We start from the raw sequence: 26,451 nt of genomic DNA, 5'->3' as shown, positions 1-26,451 counted from the left end.
GCATGGTCAGCCCGGGGCCAGTATGGTCAGCCCGGGGTCAGTATGGTCAGCCCGGGGCCAGTATGGTCAGCCCGGGGTCAGTATGGTCAGCCCGGGGCCAGTATGGTCAGCCCGGAACCAGTACAGTCAGCCCGGGGTCAGTATGGTCAGCCCGGGGTCAGTATGGTCAGCCCGGGGTCAGTATGGTCAGCCCGGAACCAGTACAGTCAGCCCGGGGTCAGTATGATCAGCCCGGGACCAGTACAGTTAGCCCGGGGCCAGTATGGTCAGCCCGGGGTCAGTATGGTCAGCCCGGGGTCAGTATGGTCAGCCTGGGGTCAGTATGGTCAGCCCGGGGTCAGTATGGTCAGCCCGGGGCCAGTATGGTCAGCCCGGAACCAGTACAGTCAGCCCGGGGTCAGTATGGTCAGCCCGGGGTCAGTATGGTCAGCCCGGGGCCAGTATGGTCAGCCCGGAACCAGTACAGTCAGCCCGGGGTCAGTATGGTCAGCCCGGGGCCAGTACAGTCAGCCCGGGGTCAGTATAGTCAGCCCGGGACCAGTACAGTCAGCCCGGGGTCAGTATGGTCAGCCCGGGACCAGTACAGTCAGCCCGGGGTCAGTATGGTCAGCTCGTGCCATTATGGCTCATGACCTGCTGTACAAGTAGCCTGTTCTCGCGAACGTTCCCACCGTCAAGAACCTAAAGTGCATTATTCACACTAACAGAGGACCCACAGTCAGGAAACGGGACATTATTGTTATTTCGTGAGCAGCGACCATTTTCTGGTACGACAGTTTTTAGTCTTAAGTAAAGTAAAGTATGTCAAAATGTGACGTGCTCTTAGGAGAGGTTGCAGGAAGACTGGTGTTAGTAAGAACCACTACAGGAGAGGACGGTGTACGGAGCCGTTACTTTACTATAAGTGCACCAACATGCTCTCTTACGAAAGCTGACAATTAAGTAACTCTTTGTAAACAGGATTCTTGAGAACTGTGGTGCTAGTTGACAAGAGGCTGGTGATCTGTCAGTATACTGTACTTGGTGACTCACGGCTGGTGACCTGTCAGTATACTGTACTTGGTGACTCACGGCTGGTGACCTGTCAGTATACTGTACTTGGTGACTCACGGCTGGTGACCTGTCAGTATACTGTACTTGGTGACTCATGGCTGGTGACCTGTCAGTATACTGTACTTGGTGACTCACGGCTGGTGACCTGTCAGTATACTGTACTTGGTGACTCATGGCTGGTGACCTGTCAGTATACTGTACTTGGTGACTCATGGCTGGTGACCTGTCAGTATACTGTACTTGGTGACTCATGGCTGGTGACCTGTCAGTATACTGTACTTGGTGACTCATGGCTGGTGACCTGTCAGTATACTGTACTTGGTGACTGGTGACCTGTCATTATACTGTACTTGGTGACTCATGGCTGGTGACCTGTCAGTATACTGTACTTGGTGACTCATGGCTGCTGACCTGTCAGTATACTGTACTTGGTGACTCATGGCTGGTGACCTGTCAGTATACTGTCCTTGGTGACTCATGGCTGGTGACCTGTCATTATACTGTACTTGGTGACTCACGGCTGGTGACCTGTCAGTATACTGTACTTGGTGACTCACGGCTGGTGACCTGTCAGTATACTGTACTTGGTGACTCATGGCTGGTGACCTGTCAGTATACTGTCCTTGGTGACTCATGGCTGGTGACCTGTCAGTATACTGTACTTGGTGACCTGTCAGTATACTGTACTTGGTGACTCAAGGCTGGTGACCTGTCAGTATACTGTACTTGGTGACTCACGGCTGGTGACCTGTCACTATAATGTACTTGGTGACTCAAGGCTGGTGACCTGTCAGTATACTGTACTTGGTGACTCACGGCTGGTGACCTGTCAGTATGCAAATTTTAGAATATTCATGTCATGTTCAACATCTATTATTTTGCAAATCGGTTTTAAATGTTTCTCATTGTGATTATTTCCGTCACTATATCTCTCTTTTCCTGTGTGTCTTTCACTCTATCTCTTACTCTCTGTGTGTCTCACTGTATCTCTCACTCTCCCCGTGTGTCTCACTGTATCTCTCATCCTCCCTGTGTGTCTCACTGTATCTGTCACTCTCCCCGTGTGTCTCACTGTATCTCTCACTCTCCCCGTGTGTCTCACTGTATCTCTCATTCTCCCTGTGTGTCTCACTGTATCTCTCACTCTCCCCGTGTGTCTCACTGTATCTCTCATTCTCCCTGTGTGTCTCACTGTATCTCTCACTCTCCCTGTGTGTCTCACTGTATCTCACACTCTCCCTGTGTGTCTCACTGTATCTCTCACTGTTCTCAGCCAGGTACGTGCCGGAGCAGCTGAGTGTGACGGTCAGTGAGGGTGAGGACCTCCGTCTGAGGTTCACACTGCGGGACAGAACAGCAAGTCGCCAGGTCCTGTGGCGGAAGGAACCCATCACTTTTTACGGATGGCAGCCATCTAACCTCACGGACGACAACCAGCTCATCATCCCGGCAGACAAGCTCACCGGCTCTGGCTTCTATTCTGTTATACCCTACACCAGAGTGTCCAAGCCTGGGGGTGACAAGAAGCAGTTTGGTACCTTCAGCCTGCTGGTGAGAGGTGAGCAGAGGCCACAACATCTCGTCTGGTTATTGATAGTCTTTCATAATATTCACCTGCGATGTTTAGAAGCTGGAAGTTATGTATCGGTGAACATAATTGTTGTAACTTGTGGTTATGTTTACATTATTCCTCATGACTTGTAACACCCAACATAGACCTGACGCATGACTTGTAACACCCAACATAGACCTAAGACATGACTTGTAACACCCAACATAGACCTGACACATGACTTGTAACACCCAACATAGACCTAAGACATGACTTGTAACACCCAACATAGACCTGACACATGACTTGTAACACCCAACATAGAGCTGACACATGACTTGTAACACCCAACATAGACCTGACACATGACTTGTAACACCCAACATAGACCTGACACATGACTTGTAACACCCAACATAGACCTGACACATGACTTGTAACACCCAACATAGACCTGACACATGACTTGTAACACCCAACATAAACCTAACACATGACTTGTAACACCCAACATAAACCTAACACATGACTTGTAACACCCAACATAGACCTGACACATAACTTGTAACACCCAACATAGACCTGACACATGACTTGTAACACCCAACATAAACCTAACACATGACTTGTAACACCCAACATAGACCTGACACATGACTTGTAACACCCAACATAGACCTGACACATGACTTGTAACACCCAACATAGAGCTGACACATGACTTGTAACACCCAACATAGACCTGACACATGACTTGTAACACCCAACATAGACCTCAGACATGACTTGTAACACCCAACATAGACCTGACACATGACTTGTAACACCCAACATAGACCTGACACATGACTTGTAACACCCAACATAGACTTGACACATAACTTGTAACACCCAACATTGACCTGACACATGACTTGTAACACCCAACATAGACCACACTTTAGTAACGTCACATTAACTGTTACAGAGTGTCCCGCTGGTCGCTATGGTGAAGGCTGCAGTGAGTGGTGTCCTGACTGTATGTCCGGCGGCGCCTGTCACCCCCTGACTGGCGAGTGTGTGTGTCCCCCTTACCTGTCTGGGGACCGTTGTCAGACCCGTGAGTGTGTGTCCCCCTTACCTGTCTGGGGACCGTTGTCAGACCCGTGAGTGTGTGTCCCCCTTACCTGTCTGGGGACCGTTGTCAGACCCGTGAGTGTGTGTGTCCCCCTTATCTCTCTGGGGACCGTTGTCAGACCCGTGAGTGTGTGTCCCCCTTACCTGTCTGGGGACCGTTGTCAGACCCGTGAGTGTGTGTCCCCCTTACCTGTCTGGGGACCGTTGTCAGACCCGTGAGTGTGTGTCCCCATTACCTGTCTGGGGACCGTTGTCAGACCCGTGAGTGTGTGTCCCCCTTACCTGTCTGGGGACCGTTGTCAGACCCGTGACAACGTGTGTGACCCCTAGTTGTGCTTGCGGGGGTTGAGCTCTGGCTCTTTGGTCCCGCCTCTCAACCGTCAATAAACAGGTGTACAGGTTCCTGAGCCTATTGTGCTCTATCATATCTACACTTGAAACTGTGTATGGAGTCAGCCTCCACCACATCACTTCCTAATGCATTCCATTTGTCAACCACTCTGACACTAAAAAAGTTCTTTCTAATATCTCTGTGGCTCATTTGGGCACTCAGTTTCCACCTGTGTCCCCTAGTGCGTGTGCCCCTTGTGTTAAACAGCCTGTCTTTATCAACCCTGTCAATTCCCTTGAGGATCTTGAATGTGGTGATCATGTCCCCCCTAACTCTTCTGTCTTCCAACGAAGTGAGGTTTAATTCCCGTAGTCTCTCCTCGTAGCTCATACCTCTCGGCTCGGGTACTAGTCTGGTGGCAAACCTTTGAACCTTTTCCATTTTAGTCTTATGCTTGACTAGATATGGACTCTATGCTGGTGCCGCATACTCCAGGATTGGTCTGACATATGTGGTATATAATGTTCTGAAAGATTCCTTACACAAGTTTCTAAAGGCCGTTCTTATGTTAGCCAACCTGGCATATGCTCCTGCTGTTATCCTCTTGATATGAGCTTCAGGGGACAGGTCTGGCGTGATATCAACCACCAGGTCTTTCTCTCTCTCGGACTCTTGAAGTATTTCATCTCCCAAGTGATACCTTGTATCTGGTCTCCTGCTTCCTACCCCAATCTTCATTACATTACATTTGCTTGGATTAAACTCTAACAGCCATTTGTTCGACCATTCCTGCCGCTTGTCCAGGTCTTCTTGAAGCCTCAAGCTGTCCTCCTCTGTCTTAAGCCTTCTCATAATTTTGGCGTCGTCAGCAAACAATGAGAGGAATGAGTCTATACCCTCTGGGAGATCATTTACGTATATCAGAAACAGGATAGGTCCAAGTACAGAGCCTTGTGGGACTCCACTGGTGACTTCACGCTAGTCTGAGGTCTCACCCCTCACTGTAACTCTCTGCTTCCTATTGTTTAGGTACTCCCTTATCCACTGGAGCGCCCTACCAGTTACTCCTGCCTGTTTCTCTAGCTTATGCATCAACCTTTTATGGGGTACTGTGTCAAAGGCTTTTCGACATTCCAAAAAAATGCAGTCCGCCCACCCTTCTCTTTCTTGTTTAATCTTTGTCACCTGATCTTAGAATTCTATCAATCCTGTAAGGCAAGATTTACCCTCCCTGAACCCATGTTGATGGGTTGTCACGAAGTCTCTTCTCTCCAGATGTGTTACTAGGTTTTTTCTCACAATCTTCTCCATCACCTTGCATGGTATACAAGTTAAGGACACTGGCCTGTAGTTCAGTGCCTCTTGTCTGTCACCCTTTTTTGTATATTGGTACTACATTAGCAGTCTTCCATATTTCTGGTAGGTCTCCCATTTCCAGTGACCTACTATACACTATGGAGAGTGGTAGGCAAAGTGCTCCTGCACACTCTTTCAATACCCATGGCGAGATTCCATCCGGCCCAACAGCTTTTCTCACATCCAGCTCCAATAGGTGCTTCTTGACCTCATCTCTTGTAATTTCGAACCTTTCCAAGGTCACCTGGTTTGCTGCCATCTCTTCTAGCGCCGCGACATCTCCCTGTTCTATTGTAAAGACCTCCTGGAACCTTTTGTTGAGTTCTTCACACACCTGTTTGTCATTCTCTGTGTACCTGTCCTCGCCCACCCTAAGTTTCATCACCTGTTCCTTCACTGTTGTCTTCCTCCTGATGTGACTGTGTAGTAGCTTGGGTTCGGTCTTGGCTTTATTAGCTATATCATTTTCATACCTTTTCTCAGCTGCTCTTCTCACACTGACATACTCGTTCCTGGTTCTCTGGTATCTCTCTCTACTTTCTGGTGTTCTGTTATTACGGAAGTTCCTCCATGCCCATTTGTTCTGCTCCTTTGCTTTCATACATTCCTTATTAAACCACGGATTCTTCCTTTGCTTCTCTGTTTTTTACTGTCGGGCTGGGACAAACCTGCTTACAGCCTCCTGACATTTTTGGGTGACATAGTCCATCATGTCTTGTACGGACTTGGTTCCGAGTTCTGTGTCCCAATGTATATCCCATAGGAATTTATTCATTTCCTCATAGTTTCCCTTTCGGTACGCCAGCCCTTTGGTTCCCAGTTCTTTTTTGGGGGGTGATAATTCCCAGCTCAACCAGGTACTCAAAGCTCAATACACTATGATCACTCATTCCCAAGGGGGCTTCCAACTTAACTTCCCTTATATCCGACTCATTTAGGGTAAATATCAGATCAAGCAAGGCTGGTTCATCCCCTCCTCTCATTCTTGTCGGTCCCTTGACGTGTTGACTTAGAAAGTTTCTTGTTGCCACATCCAGCAGCTTAGCTCTCCATGTGTCTGGGCCTCCATGTGGGTCTCTGTTCCCCCAATCTATCTTCCCATGGTTGAAGTCTCCCATGATTAGAAGTCTGGATCCGTTCCTGCTAGCCACAGAAGCTGCTCTCTCTATTATATTGATGGTGGCCAAGTTGTTTTTATCATATTCCTGTCTGGGTCTTCTGTCATTCGGTGGGGGGTTATATATGACTACTATTATAATTTTCTGTCTTCCAGTTGCTATGGTGCCTGAAATGTAGTCACTGAAACCTTCACAGTTCTGAATTACCATCTCTTCGAAACTCCAACCTTCTCTTAGTAGCAGAGCTACACCACCTCCTCCTCTCCCTTCTCTCTCTTTCCTCACTACATAGTAGCCCTGTGGAAACACTGCGTTTGTTATGATTTTCGTTAACTTTGTTTCTGTGAGTGTTATTATGTCTGGGTTTTCTTCTAGTGCCCATTCTCCAAGTTCACTTGTTTTATTTGAAATTCCATCTATGTTAGTGTACATCGCCTTGAAGCTCACTTTCTTCTGTTCATTTTCATGTCCCTTTCTTAGCAAGCATTCTGCTGGTGTGGGAAGCTGTTTCGTGGGTGAGAGGATCTGTGAGGTGGTGAGGTCTCAGAGGATTTTGGGGTGGGGGTGGGGGTTGAAGGAAAGGGGGGACAGGTAGGGTGTGGGTTAAGGAGGTAGGGGGGACATGGAGGATACGCATTGAGGGGGGAGGAGGGATAGGGAGGGTCTGGGATGAAGGGGGAGGGGGGACGGGGAAAAAGGTGGGAGGGGGGACATGATGGGAATGGGGAAGGGGTGTCAGGGTCAGAATGGGGTGGGGTGGGAGGGAGGGTTGGTTCGGGGCAGGTAGGGTGAGGGGAAGGGAGGGTTTCTATGCAGAGGGGGTGGTGGTGTGCCCCCCCCCTCTGGTGTTGCTGGGATGCTGGTTTTGGGTTCTCCTCTTGTCTCTGGGACTGTTGTGTTGAGGGCTGTGATTTTCTGGCTTGCTCCTCTCTCCCTGCGCTCTCTCCTTGCCTCTGCTGCCCTGGTTCTCTCCTCCTTCGTCCTGTCCCTCTGCAGGAATACTTTTTTGTATCCCTCCATATGCTGCAGACGACTCTTCCTTTCGAGAATGTCCTCCTTCGTGGTTTCGTTTGTAAACACCACCTTTACAAGTCGGTTTCTGTCCTTGTTGTACCAGCCCAACCTGAAAACCTTCTCTATGTTATGTACAGCCCCTTCCATCTGTAACCCCTAACCCCCTTGTGATCCTGTGGTCCTGAGTTCGATCCCAGGCGCCGGCGAGAAACAATGGGCAGAGTTTTTTTCACCCTATGCCCCTGTTACTTAGCAGTAAAATAGGTACATGGGTGTTAGTCAGCTGTCACGGGCTGCTTCCTGGGGGTGGAGTCCTGGTCGAGGACCGGGCCGCGGGGACACTAAAAAGCCCCGAAATCATTTCAAGATAAGGAGAAGAGGAGTCACACTCACGATAAAATTCCCACTCCTGCTGTAAAGATTAATTTAATAATGAGGCCAGCTGGAGGCCTCTCTCCTCCCACCTCGCACACATTCTCTCTTATACCTCACATACATACAAAGTATACCTTATATGTACATCATATTTACTGTTAGTATGTGCCCCGTATGTATTATGGTTTATACCTTCGTATGTATCTCTTGGTCTGTACTGTATGGTGTACCCTCATATGTACGCCTGTACCACACACACGCCCCAGTGTACCTCTCCTCCCCCAGGGTGCAACAACACCAGGATGGGTCGGGACTGTACCGTGGAGCTGCCTGAGCCCCGGGGTAAGCAGGTGTGTCTCCCACACCCGCTGGGGTGTCACTGCGCCCCGGGCTACACCGGTGACACATGCACCACAGGTAAGGCAACACTCTCTCTCAAATAATTTCAATTAACATTACAGTAAGTAATAGCTGTGAGAGCTATGGTAGTACTAGCAGTGTAAGTAATAGCTGTGAGAGCTATGGTAGTACTAGCAGTGTAAGTAATAGCCGTGAGAGCTATGGTAGTACTAGCAGTGTAAGTAATAGCTGTGAGAGCTATGGTAGTACTAGCAGTGTAAGTAATAGCCGTGTGAGCTATGGCAGTACTAGCAGTGTAAGTAATAGCCGTGTGAGCTATGGCAGTACTAGCAGTGTAAGTAATAGCTGTGAGAGCTATGGTAGTACTAGCAGTGTAAGTAATAGCCGTGTGAGCTATGGCAGTACTAGCAGTGTAAGTAATAGCCGTGAGAGCTATGGTAGTACTAGCAGTGTAAGTAATAGCTGTGAGAGCTATGGTAGTACCAGCAGTGTAAGTAATAGCTGTGAGAGCTATGGTAGTACCAGCAGTGTAAGTAATAGCTGTGAGAGCTATGGTAGTACTGATTACCCATATTTGTACTCAAGAGAGTCAATCGTACAAAATATTACGCATAACCAAACCTATCCGTCTAAACTGTACGCTGTTCCCTACAAGGCTCAAGTGAAGGGCATAACGTGATATAGGTCAGCTGATTGGTTAGACTGGTGTGTTGGTCTGTTTAACATGAACAAAGTGGCTGCAAGGTGTAGACACTTCCGGGTTGGTGAGGTCTTCCTCATCAACACTGACTCATCACAATGTTCTGCTCCAGAAGAGGAACACAACCATAAATGAATCTGCAGTAGGCCTATTGGCCTACTTGACTGTTCGTATTCAAATATATGTATAGCCTACGCTTGAAACAATTCAACTAGCCACGTGTGTTATGTCAAGTGGACAGTCTGAAGCTTGGAAGTTTAATGTCAATAACTTGAGGAAGTTTGCTCAATATTCCAAGTCTTATCGTAATATTAATAAGCGTCTGTCTCATATATTAACAACTTGCTGGATCAGTAATGTGCCTGCTTATAACAGAAGACACCAAGATCTTGAGACGCTATAGACTTAGAAGACTGATATAATCAGTAAGTTGTCTGATTGTTAAATGTGTACATGTTAAATGTTAAATGTTACTGATATAGTATTAGACATATAGTTCAGTTAGTAGCAGTAAACCAATAAGAGCAGCAGTAAACCAATAAGAGTAGCAGTAAACCAATAAGAGTAGCAGTAAACCAATAAGAGCAGCAGTAAACCAATAAGAGTAGCAGTAAACCAATAAGAGTAGCAGTAAACCAATAAGAGTAGCAGTAAACCAATAAGAGTAGCAGTAAACCAATAAGAGTAGCAGTAAACCAATAAGAGTAGCAGTAAACCAATAAGAGTAGCAGTAAACCAATAAAAGTAACAGTAAACCAATAAAAGTAACAGTAAACCAATAAGAGTAGCAGTAAACCAATAAGAGTAGCAGTAAACCAATAAGAGTAGCAGTAAACCAATAAGAGTAGCAGTAAACCAATAAGAGTAGCAGTAAACCAATAAAAGTAACAGTAAACCAATAAGAGCAGCAGTAAGCCAATAAAAGTAACAGTAAACCAATAAGAGCAGCAGTAAACCAATAAAAGTAACAGTAAACCAATAAGAGTAGCAGTAAACCAATAAGAGTAGCAGTAAACCAGTAATAGCAGCAGTAAACCAATAAGAGCAGCAGTAAACCAATAAGAGTAGCAGTAAACCAATAAGAGCAGCAGTAAACCAATAAGAGCAGCAGTAAACCAATAAGAGTAGCAGTAAACCAATAAGAGCAGCAGTAAACCAATAAGAGTAGCAGTAAACCAATAAGAGCAGCAGTAAACCAATAAGAGCAGCAGTAAACCAATAAGAGTAGCAGTAAACCAATAAGAGTAGCAGTAAACCAATAAGAGCAGCAGTAAACCAATAAGAGCAGCAGTAAACCAATAAGTGTAGCAGTAAACCAGTAATAGCAGCAGTAAACCAATAAGAGCAGCAGTAAACCAATAAGAGCAGCAGTAAACCAATAAGTGTAGCAGTAAACCAGTAATAGCAGCAGTAAACCAATAAGAGCAGCAGTAAACCAATAAGAGTAACAGTAAACCAGTAACAGTAACAGTAAACCAATAAGAGTAGCAGTAAACCAATAAGAGTAGCAGTAAACCAGTAATAGCAGCAGTAAACCAATAAGAGCAGCAGTAAACCAATAAGAGTAACAGTAAACCAGTAACAGTAACAGTAAACCAATAAGAGTAGCAGTAAACCAATAAGAGTAGCAGTAAACCAATAAGAGTATCAGTAAACCAATAAAAGTAACAGTAAACCAATAAGAGTAGCAGTAAACCAATAAGAGTAGCAGTAAACCAATAAGTGTAGCAGTAAACCAATAAGAGTATCAGTAAACCAATAAAAGTAACAGTAAACCAATAAGAGTAACAGTAAACCAATAAGAGTAGCAGTAAACCAATAAGAGTAGCAGTAAACCAATAAGTGTAGCAGTAAACCAATAATAGTAGCAGTAAACCAATAAGAGAAGCAGTAAACCAATAAGAGTAGCAGTAAACCAATAAGAGTAGCAGTAAACCAATAAGAGTAGCAGTAAACCAATAAGAGTAGCAGTAAACCAATAAGAGTAGCAGTAAACCAATAAGAGTAGCAGTAAACCAATAAGAGTAGCAGTAAACCAATAAAAGTAACAGTAGCAGTAGCAGCAGCTGTTATATAAACATTGTTGATGTATTAACATGTTTACCTGTGAGGAAGAGTGTGGAGGAGGCCGCTGGGGTGTGGAGTGTTCCCAGTCTTGCCGCCACCACTGTCAAGGTGACTGTCACCCCAACAACGGTCACTGTCACTCACCGGGACCAGCTGACTGTGCCGGAGGTCAGTGTCACTCTTATGTGTTTGCTAGTGACTGTGTAGTGTGTGTACTCACCAAGTTGTGCTTGCGGGGGTTGAGCTCTGGCTCTGTGGTCCCGCCTCTCAACAGTAAGTCAACTGATGTACAGATTCCTGAGCCTTCTGGGCTCTATCATATCTACACTTGAAACTGTGTGTATAGAGTTTGCCTCCACCACATCACTGACTAATGCATTCCACTTGTTAACTACTCTGACAATGAAAAAGTTCTTTCTAACATCCCTGTGGCTCATTTGGGTACTCAGTTTTCCCCTGTGTCCCCTTGTTCGCATACTAAAAGAGTTAAACTGTTTATCCCTATTCACCATGTCAATTTTTATGAGAATTTTGTAGGTAGTGATCATGTCTCCACGAGATTTGCTATCTTCCAGCGACGTTACTTAAATTTCATGCAGTCTTTCCTCGTAACTCATGCCATTTTGTTCTGGGACTATCCTAGCGGCATACCTTTGAACTTTTTCCAGCTTATTCCTGTGCTTGACAAGGTACGGGCTCCATGCTGGGGCCGCATACTCCAGGACTGGTCTTACATATGTGGTATACAAGGTTCTGAATGATTCCTTACACAGGTTCCTGAAGGCAGTTCTGATGTTAGCCAGCCTCGCATATGCTGCAGATGTTATTCTTTTTATGTAGGCTTCAGGAGACAGGTTTGGTGTGATATCAAGTCCTAGATCTTTCTCTATTTCCGTTTCATGGAGGACTTCATCTCCCATTCGGTATCCTGTTTCTGGCGCCCTGTTTCCTTTGCCTAATATCATTACCTTACATTTGCTCGGGTTGATCTGTAGTAGTCATTTGATGGACCATTCATTCAGTTTGTCTAGATCATCTTGTAGCCTCATACTATCATCTTCTTACTTAATCCTCCTCATAATTTTTGCATCATCAGCAAACGTTGAGAGGAGCGAGTCTATTCCCTTTGGGAGAACATTCACATATATCAGAATAGGTCCAAGGACTGAACTCTGTGGGACTCCAATGGTGACACTTCGAAAATCTGAGACCTTGCCCCTCGCAGTGTCTCGCTGTCTTCTGTTGCGAGAAGACAGCGAGACACAGTGGTACTCCCTTATCCAGTGGAGTACCTTCCCTCTCACTCCTCCCTGTATCTCCAGCTTGTGTACTAGTCACTTGTGTGGTAGTGTGTTAAAGGCTTTCTTGAAATCCAAAAATATGCATTCTGCCCACCCCTCTCTTGTCATATTTTTGTTACTTAATCGTAGAATTCAATTAATCATGTGAGGCATGATTTGCCATCCCTGAACCCATGATTATGTTGTGTTACAAAGTTCTTTTGCTCCATATGTTCCACTAGCTTTTTACGCTCCAGATGTTCCACTTGTTATTTTCGCACAATCCTTTCCATCTACTTACATGGTATGCAAGTTAGGGACACTGGCCTGTTGTTTAGTGCCTCCTGCCTATATCTCCCTTTTTGTATATTAGGACTACATTAGCAGTCTTAGAAATTTTTGGAAGCTCTCCTGTTACCAGTGATTTATTATGCACTATGGACAGTGGCAGACACAGTGCTTCTGTCCTTCCTTTATTATCCATGGTAAAATTCCATCCGGACCTATAGCCTTTGTCACATCCAACTCTAGCGAAAGCTTCCTCATCTCCTCACTGGCAATCCCCATGTTCTCTAGAGGTGCCTGGTATCTATTCCCTCTCTTATCTCTGGAACTTATCCTTTCTCAAATGTGAAGACCTCCTGGAATTAGTTATTGAGTTTCTCACACACTTTCTTGTCGTTTATAGTGAATCTGTCTGCCCCATCCTCAGTTTCATTACCATTCTTTCACTGTTGTTTCCCTCCTGTTGTGGTTGTGCAGTAATTTAGGTTGAATCTTTGCTTTGCTTGCTATGTCATTTTCATATTGCCTTTCTGCCTCTCTTCTCACCAAGACGTATTCATTCCTGGCACTCTGGTACCTTTCTCCGCTCTCTAGTGTCCTATTATTTCTATAGTTTCTCCATGCCCATGCACGTAGTTGCTTTGCTAGCTTACATCCATGGGTTTCTCATCTGCACTTCATTTTTTTCCTTTTGGGCTTGGACGAACTTGTTTGTTGCCTCCTTACACTTCTGTGTGATGACGTTCATCATGCCTTGGGCCGTCTTTCCTCCGAGCTCTGTTTCCCAAGTTATAAATGTTAGGAATTTTCTTAACTCCTCTTAGTTTCCCTTTCGGAATACCAGCCTTTTGTTTTCTGGGCCCTTTCTTGAGTACATTAACCCTTCTTCGACCAAATACTCAAACATCAGTACACTGTGATCACTCATTCTCACAGGGGCTTTGAAATCGATTTCCCTTATGTCGGAGTCATTTAGAGTGAAGACTAGGTTGAGTCATCATTGCCTCTCATTCTTGTGTATCCCCTGATATGCTGACTTAAAAAGTTTCCTTTCGCCACTTCCAGCGCTTTAGCTCTCTATGTTTATTCACCTCCACGTGGTTCCTTGTTTTCCCAGTCTATCCTTCCGTGATTGAAGTCCCTCATGATGAGAAGATGGGATCTATTTCTACAGTTAGCAGTGGCCACTCTCTTAGTTATAGCCTTGACTACCATGTTGTTTCTGTCATACTCTTGCCTGGGTCTTCTGTCGTTTAGTGGAGGGTTATATATCACTGGTGCTACTACTCTTGCACCTTCTATCGTCATGGTACCTGTAATGTAGTCTCTGAACCCCTCACAGCCTGAGATGACCATCTCCTCAAAACTCCAGTCCCTTCTTATCAGTAGGCCACTCTGCCTCCATCACTTCCTTCCCTCTCTCTCCTTATTACAGTGTAGTCCTGGGGACACCGCATCCGTTATGATTCCTGAGAGTTTTGTTTCTGTGAGTCCAGTTACACCTGGGTTCCCTTCTTGTGCTCTTTCCCTAAGATTGCTGCCTTTGCACGTGTGCATGTGTATTCACCTATTTGTATTCACCTATTTGTGTTTGCGGAGGATTGAACTCTGTCTATTTGGTCCCCGCCTCTCAACTGTCAATCAACTGGTGTACAGGTTCCTGAGCCTACTGGGCTCTATCATATCTACACTTGGAACTGTGTATGGAGTCTGCCTCCACCACATCACTTCCTAATGCATTCCATTTGTCAACTACTCTGACACTAAAGAAGTTCTTTCTAATATCTCTGTGGCTCATTTGGGCACTCAGTTTTCACCTGTGTCCCCTAGTGCATGTGCCCCTTAGGTTAAATAGCATGTTCTTATCTACCCTATCAATTCCTTTGAGAATCTTGTATGTGGTGATCATGTCCCCCCTAATTCTTCTGTCTTCCAGCGACGTGAGGTTTAACTCCCGTAGTCTTTTCTCGTAGCTTATACCTCTCAGCTCGGGTACTAGTCTGGTGGCAAACCTTTGAAACTTCTCCAGATTAGTCTTATGCTTGACTCTATATGGACTCCATGCTGGAGCTGCATACTCCAGGTTTGGTGTGACATATGTGGTATACAAAGTTCTGATTGATTGCTTACAGAAGTTTCTAAATGCCGTTCGTATGTTGGCCAACCTGGCATATGCCGCTGATGTTATCCTCTTGATATGGGCTTCAGGGGACAGGTCTGGCGTGATATCAACCCCGAAGTCTTTCTCTCCCTCTTTCTCTGACTCTTGAAAAATTTCATCTCCCAGATGATACCTTGTATCTGGTTTCCTGCTCCCTACACCTACCTTCTTTACTTAGGTTAAACTCTAACAACCACTTGTTCGACCATTCCTTCAGTTTGTTTAGGTCTTCTTGAAGCCTCAAGCAGTCCTCTGTTTTAATCTTTCTTATAATTTTGGCATCGTTAGCAAACATTGAGAGGAATGAGTCTATACCCTCCGGGAGATCATTTACGTATGTCAGAAACAGGATAGGACCAAGTACAGAGCCCTGTGGGACTCAACTGGCGACTTCACACCAATCTGAGGTCTCACCCCTCACTGTAACTCTCTGCTTCCTATTGCTTAGGTACTGACCTCACCTTGTTCTATTGTGAAGACCTACTGGAACCTCTCGTTGAGTTCTCAACACACCTCTTTGTCTTTCTATGTATACCTGTCCTCGACTGTTCTAAGTTTCATTATCTGTTCTTTCACTGTTGTTTTCCTTGTGATGTGACTGTGGAGTAGCTTTAGTTCAGTCCTGGCTTTGCTTGCTATATCATTTTCATAATTTTTCTCTGCTTCTCTTCTCACACTAAATACTCATTCCTCGTTGTCTGGTATTTGTCTCTGGTTTTTGGTGTTCTGTTATTTTGGAAGTTCCTCTATGCCCTTTTGTTCAGTCCCTTTGCTTCCATAAACATGCCCGGTTAAACCATGGATTCTCCTTTTGCTTCTCGGATTTTTCTTTTTGTGCCGGGATGAACCCGTTTACTGCCTCCTGACACTTTTGGGAGACATAGTCCATCATGTCTTGAACAGACATAACTCTGAGGTCTGTGTCCCACGGTATATTCCTTAGGAAACTTCTCATCTCATAATTTTCCTTGCGGTATGCCAGCCTTTTGTTTCCTAGTTCTTTTCGGGGGGGAGGATGGAGGGGATAAATCCTAGCTCTACCAGGTACTCAAAGATCAATACACTGTGATCACTCATTCCCAAGGATGCTTCCAACATGACTTACCTTAAATGTCACTCATTTAGGGTAAATATCAGATCAAGCATGACTGGTTCATCTTCCCCTCTCTTTCTTGTAAAACGCACGCATATGCGTGCGTGTGCATGTGTGTGTATGCATGCGTGTGCATGTGTGTGCATGCATGCGTGTGCATGCATGCGTGTGCATGTGTTGCGCATTACACAGCTGTAGTGGTCACAACAGCTGTGTAGTGAGACAGTTGTAGTGGTCACAACATATGTGTAGGGAGACAGCTGTAGTGGTCACAACAGATGTGTAGTGAAACAGCTGTAGTGGTCACAACAGCTGTGTAGTGAGACAGTTGTAGTGGTCACATCAGGTCTGTAGTGAGACAGTTGTAGTGGTCACAACAAATGTGTAGTGAGACAGCTGTAGTGGTCACAGCAGATGTGTAGTGAGATAGGTGTATATAGTGAGACAAATGTGTAGTAAGACAGGTGTGGTGTGGTCAACAGGTGATCTTGGGCTACCACGACTCCGTCGGCCGCCACAAGTGATCAACGTGTCGTGGACCACGGCGAGGGTCACCTTTGATGGCTGGGTCCAGGGTTATGACGACGGACACAAGGACGCGGGCGATGTTATCTCTTATAGACTGCAGTTGTGGGTATGTAGGCTTGGTCTGGTTTGGTTACTGAATATTGTAGTCTAGGGCTTTTATACTTTGACGAAGAATATAGTGATTATAAGATTATTAACTGATGGCTGTGTGTACGAGAGAGAGAGAGAGAGAGAGAGAGAGAGAGAGAGAGAGAGAGAGAGAGAGAGAGAGAGAGAGAGAGAGAGAGAGAGAGAGAGAGAGAGAGAGAGAGAGAGAGAGAGAGAGAGAGAGAGAGAGATACGATAATTATCAGCAGGAAGAATGGGTACCAAGGTCTATTGGACCCTGGGTAATGACTGGAATATTCCTAAGATACAATCCTGCACCTAAACCCACGGCATGAACCTTAACAATCAATAATCAGACAGAGGCTCACATCCTGGCAGACTGTTCTGTTGTCCAGATATGTGGCAGCGATGGTCATACAGTATATGGTATACTATACAGTATATATGGTCATACAGTAAAACAACATGAAGTCCACCACTTTCTTGTATCATTCAATATAGAGAAGACAGTGAGGGCCGGATAAGGTCAGCTCGAGACTGTCATTCACGTGTTCCCGTCAGCTGTAAACACCTGCCACTCACTTCTTCGCCAAGATCACAGCACAAGGTCCTCACTATGGAAGGTTCTACACCAAGATCACAGCACAAGGTCCTCACTATGGAAGGTTCTACACCAAGATCACAGCACAAGGTCCTCACTATGGAAGGTTCTACACCAAGATCACAGCACAAGGTCCTCACTATGGAAGGTTCTACACCAAGATCACAGCATAAGGCCCTCACTATGGAAGGTTCTACACCAAGATCACAGCACAAGACCCTCACTATGGAAGGTTCTACACCAAGATCACAGTACAAGGTCCTCACTATGGAAGGTTCTACACCAAGATCACAGCATAAGGCCCTCACTATGGAAGGTTCTACACCAAGATCACTGCAAAAGACCCTCACTATGGAAGGTTCTACACCAAGATCACAGCACAAGGTCCTCACTATGGAAGGTTCTACACCAAGATCACAGCACAAGGTCCTCACTATGGAAGGTTCTACACCAAGATCACACCACAAGGCCCTCACAATGGAAGGTTCTACACCAAGATCACACCACAAGGCTCTCACTATGGAAGGTTCTACACCAAGATCACAGTACAAGGTCCTCACTATGGAAGGTTCTACACCAAGATCACAGCATAAGGCCCTCACTATGGAAGGTTCTACACCAAGATCACTGCACAAGACCCTCACTATGGAAGGTTCTACACCAAGATCACAGCACAAGGTCCTCACTATGGAAGGTTCTACACCAAGATCACAGCACAAGACCCTCACTATGGAAGGTTCTACACCAAGATCACAGCACAAGGCTCTCACTATGGAAGGTTCTACACCAAGATCACAGCACAAGACCCTCACTATGGAAGGTTCTACACCAAGATCACAGCACAAGGCTCTCACTATGGAAGGTTCTACACCAAGATCACAGCACAAGACCCTCACTATGGAAGGTTCTACACCAAGATCACAGCACTATGGATGCACTATATTACCTCTTGTGGGCGACAATATGGCTTCAGTAAAGGTCGTGCTGATGATGATCTCTTCAGGCACCTCTCGACGTGATGGGTCCAAGATCACCTGTGTTGATGGACAATATTACTGGTGTCAGACACCAGGAGAGGCACTAGGTGTCTGACACCAGGTGTGGCACTAGTTGTCTGACACCAGGAGTGGCACTAGGTGTCTGACACCAGGTGTGGCACTAGGTGTCTGACACCAGGAGTGGCACTAGGTGTCTGACACCAGGTGTGGCACTAGGTGTCTGACACCAGGTGTGGCACTAGTTGTCTGACACCAGGAGTGGCACTAGGTGTCAGACACCAGGAGTGGCACTAGGTGTCTGACACCAGGTGTGGCACTAGGTGACTGACACCAGGTGTGGCACTAGATGTCTGACACCAGGTGTGGCACTAGGTGTCTGACACCAGGTGTGGCACTAAGTGTCTGACACCAGGTGTGGCACTAGGTGTCTGACACCAGGTGTGGCACTAGTTGTCTGACACCAGGAGTGGCACTAGGTGTCTGACACCAGGTGTGGCACTAGGTGTCTGACACCAGGTGTGGCACTAGTTGTCTGACACCAGGAGTGACACTAGGTGTCAGACACCAGGAGTGGCACTAGGTGTCTGACACCAGGTGTGGCACTAGGTGACTGACACCAGGTGTGGCACTAGATGTCTGACACCAGGTGTGGCACTAGGTGTCTGACACCAGGTGTGGCACTAAGTGTCTGACACCAGGTGTGGCACTAGGTGTCTGACACCAGGTGTGGCACTAGGTGTCTGACACCAGGTGTGGCACTAGGTGTCTGACACCTACAGGTGTTGCACCAGGTGTCTGACACCAGGTGTGGCACAAGGTGTCAGACACCAGGTGTGGTACCAAGTGTCACACCTCTAGCACCTCACCCTCACCATGACTACTGGTGTCAGAGCTGCCTCAGTGAGAGCCTCTAGCTCCTCACCTTCACTATGGTTACTGGTGTGTCAGAGCTGCCTCAGTGGGGGGCCTCTAGCTCCTCACCTTCACCATGGTTACTGGTGTGTCAGAGCTGCCTCAGTGAGAGCCTCTAGCTCCTCACCTTCACCATGGTTACTGGTGTGTCAGTGCTGCCTCAGTGGGAGCCTCTAGCTCCTCACCTTCACCATGGTTACTGGTGTGTCAGAGCTGCCTCAGTGGTGGCCTCTAGCTCCTCACCTTCACCATGGTTACTGGTGTGTCAGTGCTGCCTCAGTGGGGGCCTCTAGCTCCTCACCTTCACCATGGTTACTGGTGTGTCAGAGCTGCCTCAGTGGGAGCCTCTAGCTCCTCACCTTCACCATGGTTACTGGTGTGTCAGAGCTGCCTCAGTGGTGGCCTCTAGCTCCTCACCTTCACCATGGTTACTGGTGTGTCAGAGCTGCCTCAGTGGGGGCCTCTAGCTCCTCACCTTCATCATGGTTACTGGTGTGTCAGAGCTGCCTCAGTGGGAGCCTCTAGCTCCTCACCTTCACCATGGTTACTGGTGTGTCAGAGCTGCCTCAGTGGGAGCCTCTAGCTCCTCACCTTCACCATGGTTACTGGTGTGTCAGAGCTGCCTCAGTGGGAGCCTCCAGCTCCTCATTTTCACCATGGTTACTGGTGTGTCAGAGCTGCCTCAGTGAGAGCCTCTAGCTCCTCACCTTCACCATGGTTACTGGTGTGTCAGTGCTGCCTCAGTGGGAGCCTCTAGCTCCTCACGTTCACCATGGTTACTGGTGTGTCAGAGCTGCCTCAGTGGGGGCCTCTAGCTCCTCACCTTCACCATGGTTACTGGTGTGTCAGAGCTGCCTCAGTGGGAGCCTCTAGCTCCTCACCTTCACCATGGTTACTGGTGTGTCAGAGCTGCCTCAGTGGGAGCCTCCAGCTCCTCACCTTCACCATGGTTACTAGTGTGTCAGAGCTGCCTCAGTGGTGGCCTCTAGCTCCTCACCTTCACCATGGTTACTGGTGTGTCAGAGCTGCCTCAGTGGGAGCCTCCAGCTCCTCACCTTCACCATTGTTACTGGTGTGTCAGAGCTGCCTCAGTGGGAGCCTCTAGCTCCTCACCTTCACCATGGTTACTGGTGTGTCAGAGCTGCCTCAGTGGGAGCCTCCAGCTCCTCACCTTCACCATGGTTACTGGTGTGTCAGAGCTGCCTCAGTGGGAGCCTCTAGCTCCTCACCTTCACCATGGTTACTGGTGTGTCAGAGCTGCCTCAGTGGGAGCCTCTAGCTCCTCACCTTCACCATGGTTACTGGTGTGTCAGAGCTGCCTCAGTGGGGGCCTCTAGCTCCTCACCTTCACCATGGTTACTGGTGTGTCAGAGCTGCCTCAGTGGGAGCCTCCAGCTCCTCACCTTCACCATGGTTACTGGTGTGTCAGAGCTGCCTCAGTGGGAGCCTCCAGCTCCTCACCTTCACCATGGTTACTGGTGTGTCAGAGCTGCCTCAGTGGGAGCCTCCAGCTCCTCACCTTCACCATGGTTACTGGTGTGTCAGAGCTGCCTCAGTGGGAGCCTCTAGCTCCTCACCTTCACCGTGGTTACTGGTGTGTCAGAGCTGCCTCAGTGGGAGCCTCCAGCTCCTCATCTTCACCATGGTTACTGGTGTGTCAGAGCTGCCTCAGTGGGAGCCTCTAGCTCCTCACCTTCACCATGGTTACTGGTGTGTCAGAGCTGCCTCAGTGGGAGCCTCCAGCTCCTCACCTTCACCATGGTTACTGGTGTGTCAGAGCTGCCTCAGTGGGAGCCTCTAGCTCCTCACCTTCACCATGGTTACTGGTGTGTCAGAGCTGCCTCAGTGGGAGCCTCTAGCTCCTCACCTTCACCATGGTTACTGGTGTGTCAGAGCTGCCTCAGTGGGAGCCTCTACCCAGCAAACACAAATCATCTAGAAAACGTTTGTCTATCTCTTCCCATAGGCGTGGGAATGATTTGCATTGAGAATGGTGCAGGAGAGCCTTTGAGAAACTTTTAATCAAAAAATCCAAACACAAAGGTTTTATAATAAATTGTTTTTCTCAACTTTTTTGTTCCTAATGTATTACAAATAGTTTTTACATGTTTAAATATAAAATTTATGGTGTTTTTTTTTTTTGTAAAATTCATTAATAAATTGTGAATGATATATATTGGCTGAGTGAAACGTTCAAAATCCATTTTGTTACAATATGATCAGAAAAAAAGTAGTTTTCCAAATTTTATAAAAATCGCTCTTTTTAACACAATTTGACTCCTTATGCATTCCACTAAACACTAATATCATGTTTAAATATATAATTTATGTATTATTCCCTAAGATAATTTATATAAATTATAAAAGTTGCTGGAAAGTGGTGTCAAAGAATCTGAAAACGTTTTGTTGTCTTATATTGGCGTGTTCTTATTAACTAGAGTGAGTAAGAGTGAGCGAGAGTGGGTAAGAGTGAGTAAGAGTGACTGAAGGTGAGTGAGAGTGCCAGAGAGTATGTAAGTGTGAGTAAGAGTGAGTATAAGTAAGAGTGACTGAGAGTGAGTAAGAGTGACAGAGTGAGTAAGGGTGACAGAATGAGTAAGAGTGAGAGTAAAAGTGATTGAGAGTAAGGGTGAGTATGAGAGTAAGAGTGATTGAGAGTTAGAGTGAGAGTAAGAGTGATTGAGAGTTAGTGAGAGTAAGAGTGATTGAGAGTAAGAGTGATTGAGAGTAAGAGTGATTGGGAGTAAGATTGATTGGGTGTAGGAGTAAGAGTGAGAGTAGGAGTAAGAATGAGAATAAGAGTGATTGAGAGTAAGAGTAAGTAAGAGTAAGATTGAGAGTAAGAGTGATTGAGAGTTAGAGTGAGAGTAAGAGTGATTGAGAGTTAGTGAGAGTAAGAGTGATTGAGAGTAAGAGTGATTGAGAGTGATTGAGAGTAAGAGTGATTGGGAGTGAGAGTGATTGAGAGTAAGAGTGATTGGGAGTAAGAGTGATTGGGAGTAAGAGTAAGAGTGAGAGTAAGAGTAAGAATGAGAATAAGAGTGATTGAGAGTAAGAGTGATTGGGAGTAAGAGTAAGAGTAAGAATGAGAGTAGGAGTGATCGAGAGTAGGAGTGATTGGGAGTAGGAGTGATTGGGAGTAAGAGTGATTGAGAGTAAGAGTAATTGAGAGTAAGAGTATGAGAGTAAGAGTGAGAGAGTGAGTATGAATGGGTAAGGGTGACTGAGAGTGAGTAAGAATGACAGAGTAGGAGTGACAGAGAGTAAGAGTGACAGAGAGTAAGAGTGACAGAGAGTAAGAGTGACAGAGAGTAAGAGTAACAGAGAGTAAGAGTGACAGAGAGTAAGAGTGACAGAGAGTAAGAGTGACAGAGAGTAAGAGTGACAGAGAGTAAGAGTGACAGAGTAAGAGTGACAGAGTAAGAGTGAGTATGAGAGTGAGTAAGGATGACTGAGAGTAAGAGTGAGTAATAGTGCGTAAGAGTGATTGAGAGTAAGAGTGAGTAATAGTGTGTAAGAGTGATTGAGAGTAAGAGTGAATAATAGTGCGTAAGAGTGATTGAGAGTGAGAGTGATTATGAGAGAGTTAAGAGTGTGAGGTGTGAGAGGGTAGCAGGCCAGCAAAGCAGGATGTGTGGTCACAGATAGGCCTAGTAAAAAGGCCTCGTGATCTCTAATGTTTTATATATATGTTGGATTTTTTGTCCTGTTTCAAATTATAATTATTTAGCTGGAATGTAATAAGATATTGCACAGTATTAATGTGACAATAATATATGCATTATTTCCTTGATAATCAAACTTGTTGTTCAAAGATAATATACAATCTTTGAAGGAAACATTTTGAGAACGCAAGCTGGCAACACTGTTCTGGTGGTGAGAGAGACATATGGTTAGTTGTGCTCAGACCTTCAGTGGTGAAGGGTGTGTCCCAGCTGGCCGCCACCAGCCGCCACCCGCCGCCACCCGCCACCAGCCGCCACCCGCCGCCACCCGCCACCCACCACCAGCCGCCACCCGCCACCACCCACCACCAGCCGGCACCTGCCACCACCCACCACCAGCCGCCACCCGCCACCAGCCACCGCCACCCACCACCACCACCCACCACCCGCCGCCACCACCCACCGCCACCACCAGCCGCCACCACCAGCCGCCACCCGCCACCGCCACCCACCACCGCCACCCGCCACCACCACCCACCACCACCAGCCGCCGCCGCCACCACCACCCACAACCACCGCCGCCACCACCCATCACCGCCGCCGCCACCACCACCACCACCCACCACAGCCGCCACCACCCACCACCGCCAGCCGCCACCACCCACCACCACCAGCACCCACCACAGCCGCCACCACTCATCACAGCCGCCGCCGCCCGCCCCCGCCCGCCACCACCGCCAGACACAGCCGCCAGTGTCCGCCACCGCCGCCACTGTCCGCCACCGCCGCCAGTCTGCCACCGCCGCCACTGTCCGCCACCGCCGCCACTGTCCGCCACTGTCCGTCACCGCCACCACTGTCCGCCACCGCCACCACTGTCCGCCACTGCCACCACTGTCCGCCCACCGCCACCACTGTCCGCCAGCCGCCACCACTGTCCGCCTGCCGCCACCACTGTCCGCCCGCCGCCACCACTGTCCGCCCGCCGCCACCACTGTCCGCCGCCGCCACCACTGTCCGCCCGCCGCCACCACTGTCCGCCCGCCGCCACCACTGTCCGCCCGCCGCCGCCACTGTCCGCCCGCCGCCGCCACTGTCCGCCCGCCGCCACTGTCCACCACCGCCGCCACAGCCGCCACGGTCCGCCCGCCGCCACTATCCGCCACAGCCGCCACCGCCGCCACTGTCCGCCACCGCCACCACTGTCCGCCACCGCCGCCACTGTTCGCCACCGCCTCCACTGTCCGCCACCGCCACCACTGTCCGCCACCGCCACCAATGTCCGCCCACCGCTACCACTGTCCGCCCGCCGCCACCACTGTCCGCCCGCCGCCACCACTGTCCGCCCGCCGCCACCACTGTCCGCCTGCCGCCACCACTGTCCGCCCGCCGCCACCACTGTCCGCCCGCCGCCGCCACTGTCCGCCCGCCGCCGCCACTGTCCGCCCGCCGCCGCCACTGTCCGCCCGCCGCCGCCACTGTCCGCCCGCCGCCGCCACTGTCCGCCCGCCTCCCCTGTCCACCACCGCCGCCACAGCCGCCACGGTCCGCCCGCCGCCACTATCCGCCACAGCCGCCACTATCCGCCACAGCCGCCACTATCCGCCATCGCCGCCACTGTCCGCCCGCCGCCACTATCCGCCCGCCGCCACTATCCGCCACCGCCGCCACTGTCCGCCCGCCGCCACTATCCGCCACCGCCGCCACTGTCCGCCCGCTGCCACTGTCCGCCCGCCGCCACTGTCCGCCCGCCGCCACTATCCGCCACCGCCGCCACTGTCCGCCCGCCGCCACTATCCGCCACCGCCGCCACTGTTCGCCCGCCGCCACTGTCTGCCCGCCGCCACTGTCCGCCCGCCGCCACTATCCGCCACCGCCGCCACTGTCCGCCTGCCGCCACTGTCTGCCCGCGGCCACTATCCGCCACCGCCGCCACTGTCCGCCTGCCGCCACTGTCTGCCCGCGGCCACTATCCGCCACCGCCGCCACTTTCCGCCCGCCGCCACTGTCCGCCCGCCGCCGCCACTGTCCGCCCGCCGCCATTGTCCGCCCGCCGCCACTATCCGCCACTGTCCGCCCGCCGCCGCCACTGTCCGCCCGCCGCCACTGTCCGCCCGCCGCCACTATCCGCCACCGCCGCCACTGTCCGCCACAGCCGCCACTCTCCGCCGTACAGTCTCCCCGCTCTCCGTTAGTAAATAATTATAATTGTTAGTAAATAATAAAAGAAATATAAATTATTAGATTTTTTTTACCCTTAAATTGGTTTTAATATTTAAATTGAAAATAATAATATAATATAAAATATAATAAAAATAATATAATATAAAATATAATTTAATTTCAAGAAATTTAACTTTAAACACAAAGATGTGAAAAGGGTTCAGATTATAGGCTTAAACCTTTCATAAGATATTCATATTGGTACATGAATGGATTATGAATGATTCAGGTTAGGATTGTAAAGTTGCCACAACATCTCAAATTAGTGTTAGATACGTAGGTTTTGGTTATAAGTTTTGGAAACCTATTTAAGTCCACACACAATATCGTATCTGATACGATAAAACAAACGTTTCCAATACTTTCAAATACTTTCCAGATATGTTGTGGCAACCTTAAATTGTTTGCTGGGTAGCTCCTCACCTTCACCATGGTTACTGTTGTGTCAGAGCTGCCTCAGTGGGAGCCTCTAGCTCCTCACCTTCACCGTGGCTTTGATTTCTAAATTAATTTAACAGATTACGGACGAAGGAACAGAAAGTGCATTCTCGCAGACCGCAACACCTGGCCAACCCAACACTGTGAGCGACCTGCAACCGGCGACCGGATACAACATGCAGGTGTTGTTGCAGGTGTCTAGGAGCGCCCGGGGACAGGCGTGTGCGGCAGACGGTACGGGACGGGAGAGAGTACACACTGTCAGTTTCAACACTCCCTGTCCCGACAGTAAGTACCGGAGTTCATGACGTCTTCCTGGTTGTTAAGTAGTTATGTTGATGGTACTGCTAGTTATTGGTAGATGGATCATCCATCTACTAGCACAGGCAGGTACTAGAGATTGATCACAGAGAACAGTACAGGTAGATACTAGTAGACGGACCACAATATTATCATGGTGGTGTGTGACATCCGCTACCAATATTATCATGGTGGTGTGTGACATCCACTACCAATATTATCATGGTGGTGTCTGACATCCACTACCAATATTATCATGGTGGTGTGTGACATCCACTACCAATATTATCTTGGTGGAGTCTGACATCCCCTACCAATATTATCTTAGTGTTGCCTTAACTCTCACTGTTTCAGCTCTAGAAGCACCATCCTGGGTCAACGTGTCTGAGGTGACCACTGACAGCTTCTTAGTGACCTGGCAGGTGAGTGAGTGAGAAACACACTGTGTTTGAAGAGTAAGTTCTAATATATTGAGCATCTTTTCTCCAAGACTAAGTACCAACATCTGTAAGATTTCGTAGTATCTTCTATTTCCACGCATTTTCATGTCTATTTTTCAGTTCGAAAAAACATAATTTAGCTTGGATGTGAGTTGTCGTGAAGTTTGAACTGAGATAAAAGTAGGATGCTAGTCCATGGTTAATCCATGGGTAGAGGATAAGAAGTATAATGGCTAATATCACTCCTACAATAGTATGTTAGAGATCTCTAAGGAAAGGTGAGGCTTGTGGTGACCTGCAGAACATGGAATGTTATCAGTCCAAGCAAAGTGTGGCCGCACGCTTGACTCAGGGAGTGTTAGTGTACCCTCCTTGCT

The 26,451-nt window shown here is 48.1% G+C and overlaps 1 protein-coding gene and 1 long non-coding RNA gene across 2 annotated transcripts in view; both read left to right on the top strand.

The window, feature by feature from the left end:
* LOC123752158 (tyrosine-protein kinase receptor Tie-1-like) overlaps nt 1-16,079 on the top strand; it is a 41,545-nt gene extending 25,466 nt beyond the window's left edge. The window contains exons 6-10 of the mRNA XM_069315481.1: nt 2,327-2,611; nt 3,573-3,704; nt 8,201-8,332; nt 11,091-11,210; nt 16,054-16,079. Coding sequence (XP_069171582.1) covers nt 2,327-2,611; nt 3,573-3,704; nt 8,201-8,332; nt 11,091-11,210; nt 16,054-16,079 — 695 coding nt within the window. The remainder of the gene's footprint in view (nt 1-2,326; nt 2,612-3,572; nt 3,705-8,200; nt 8,333-11,090; nt 11,211-16,053) is intronic.
* A 264-nt stretch (nt 16,080-16,343) lies between these two features.
* On the top strand, nt 16,344-26,057 carry LOC138358107 (uncharacterized). The gene is made up of 3 exons (XR_011225223.1): nt 16,344-16,495; nt 25,415-25,622; nt 25,989-26,057. It is a non-coding gene; the product is annotated as an uncharacterized lncRNA (long non-coding RNA).
* The last annotated feature ends 394 nt before the right edge of the window (nt 26,058-26,451 follow it).

The sequence above is a fragment of the Procambarus clarkii genome, chromosome 81 (genome assembly GCF_040958095.1).
Source record: "Procambarus clarkii isolate CNS0578487 chromosome 81, FALCON_Pclarkii_2.0, whole genome shotgun sequence".
Lineage (NCBI taxonomy): Eukaryota > Metazoa > Arthropoda > Malacostraca > Decapoda > Cambaridae > Procambarus > Procambarus clarkii.
This window is presented reverse-complemented; position numbering and strand designations above follow the sequence as displayed.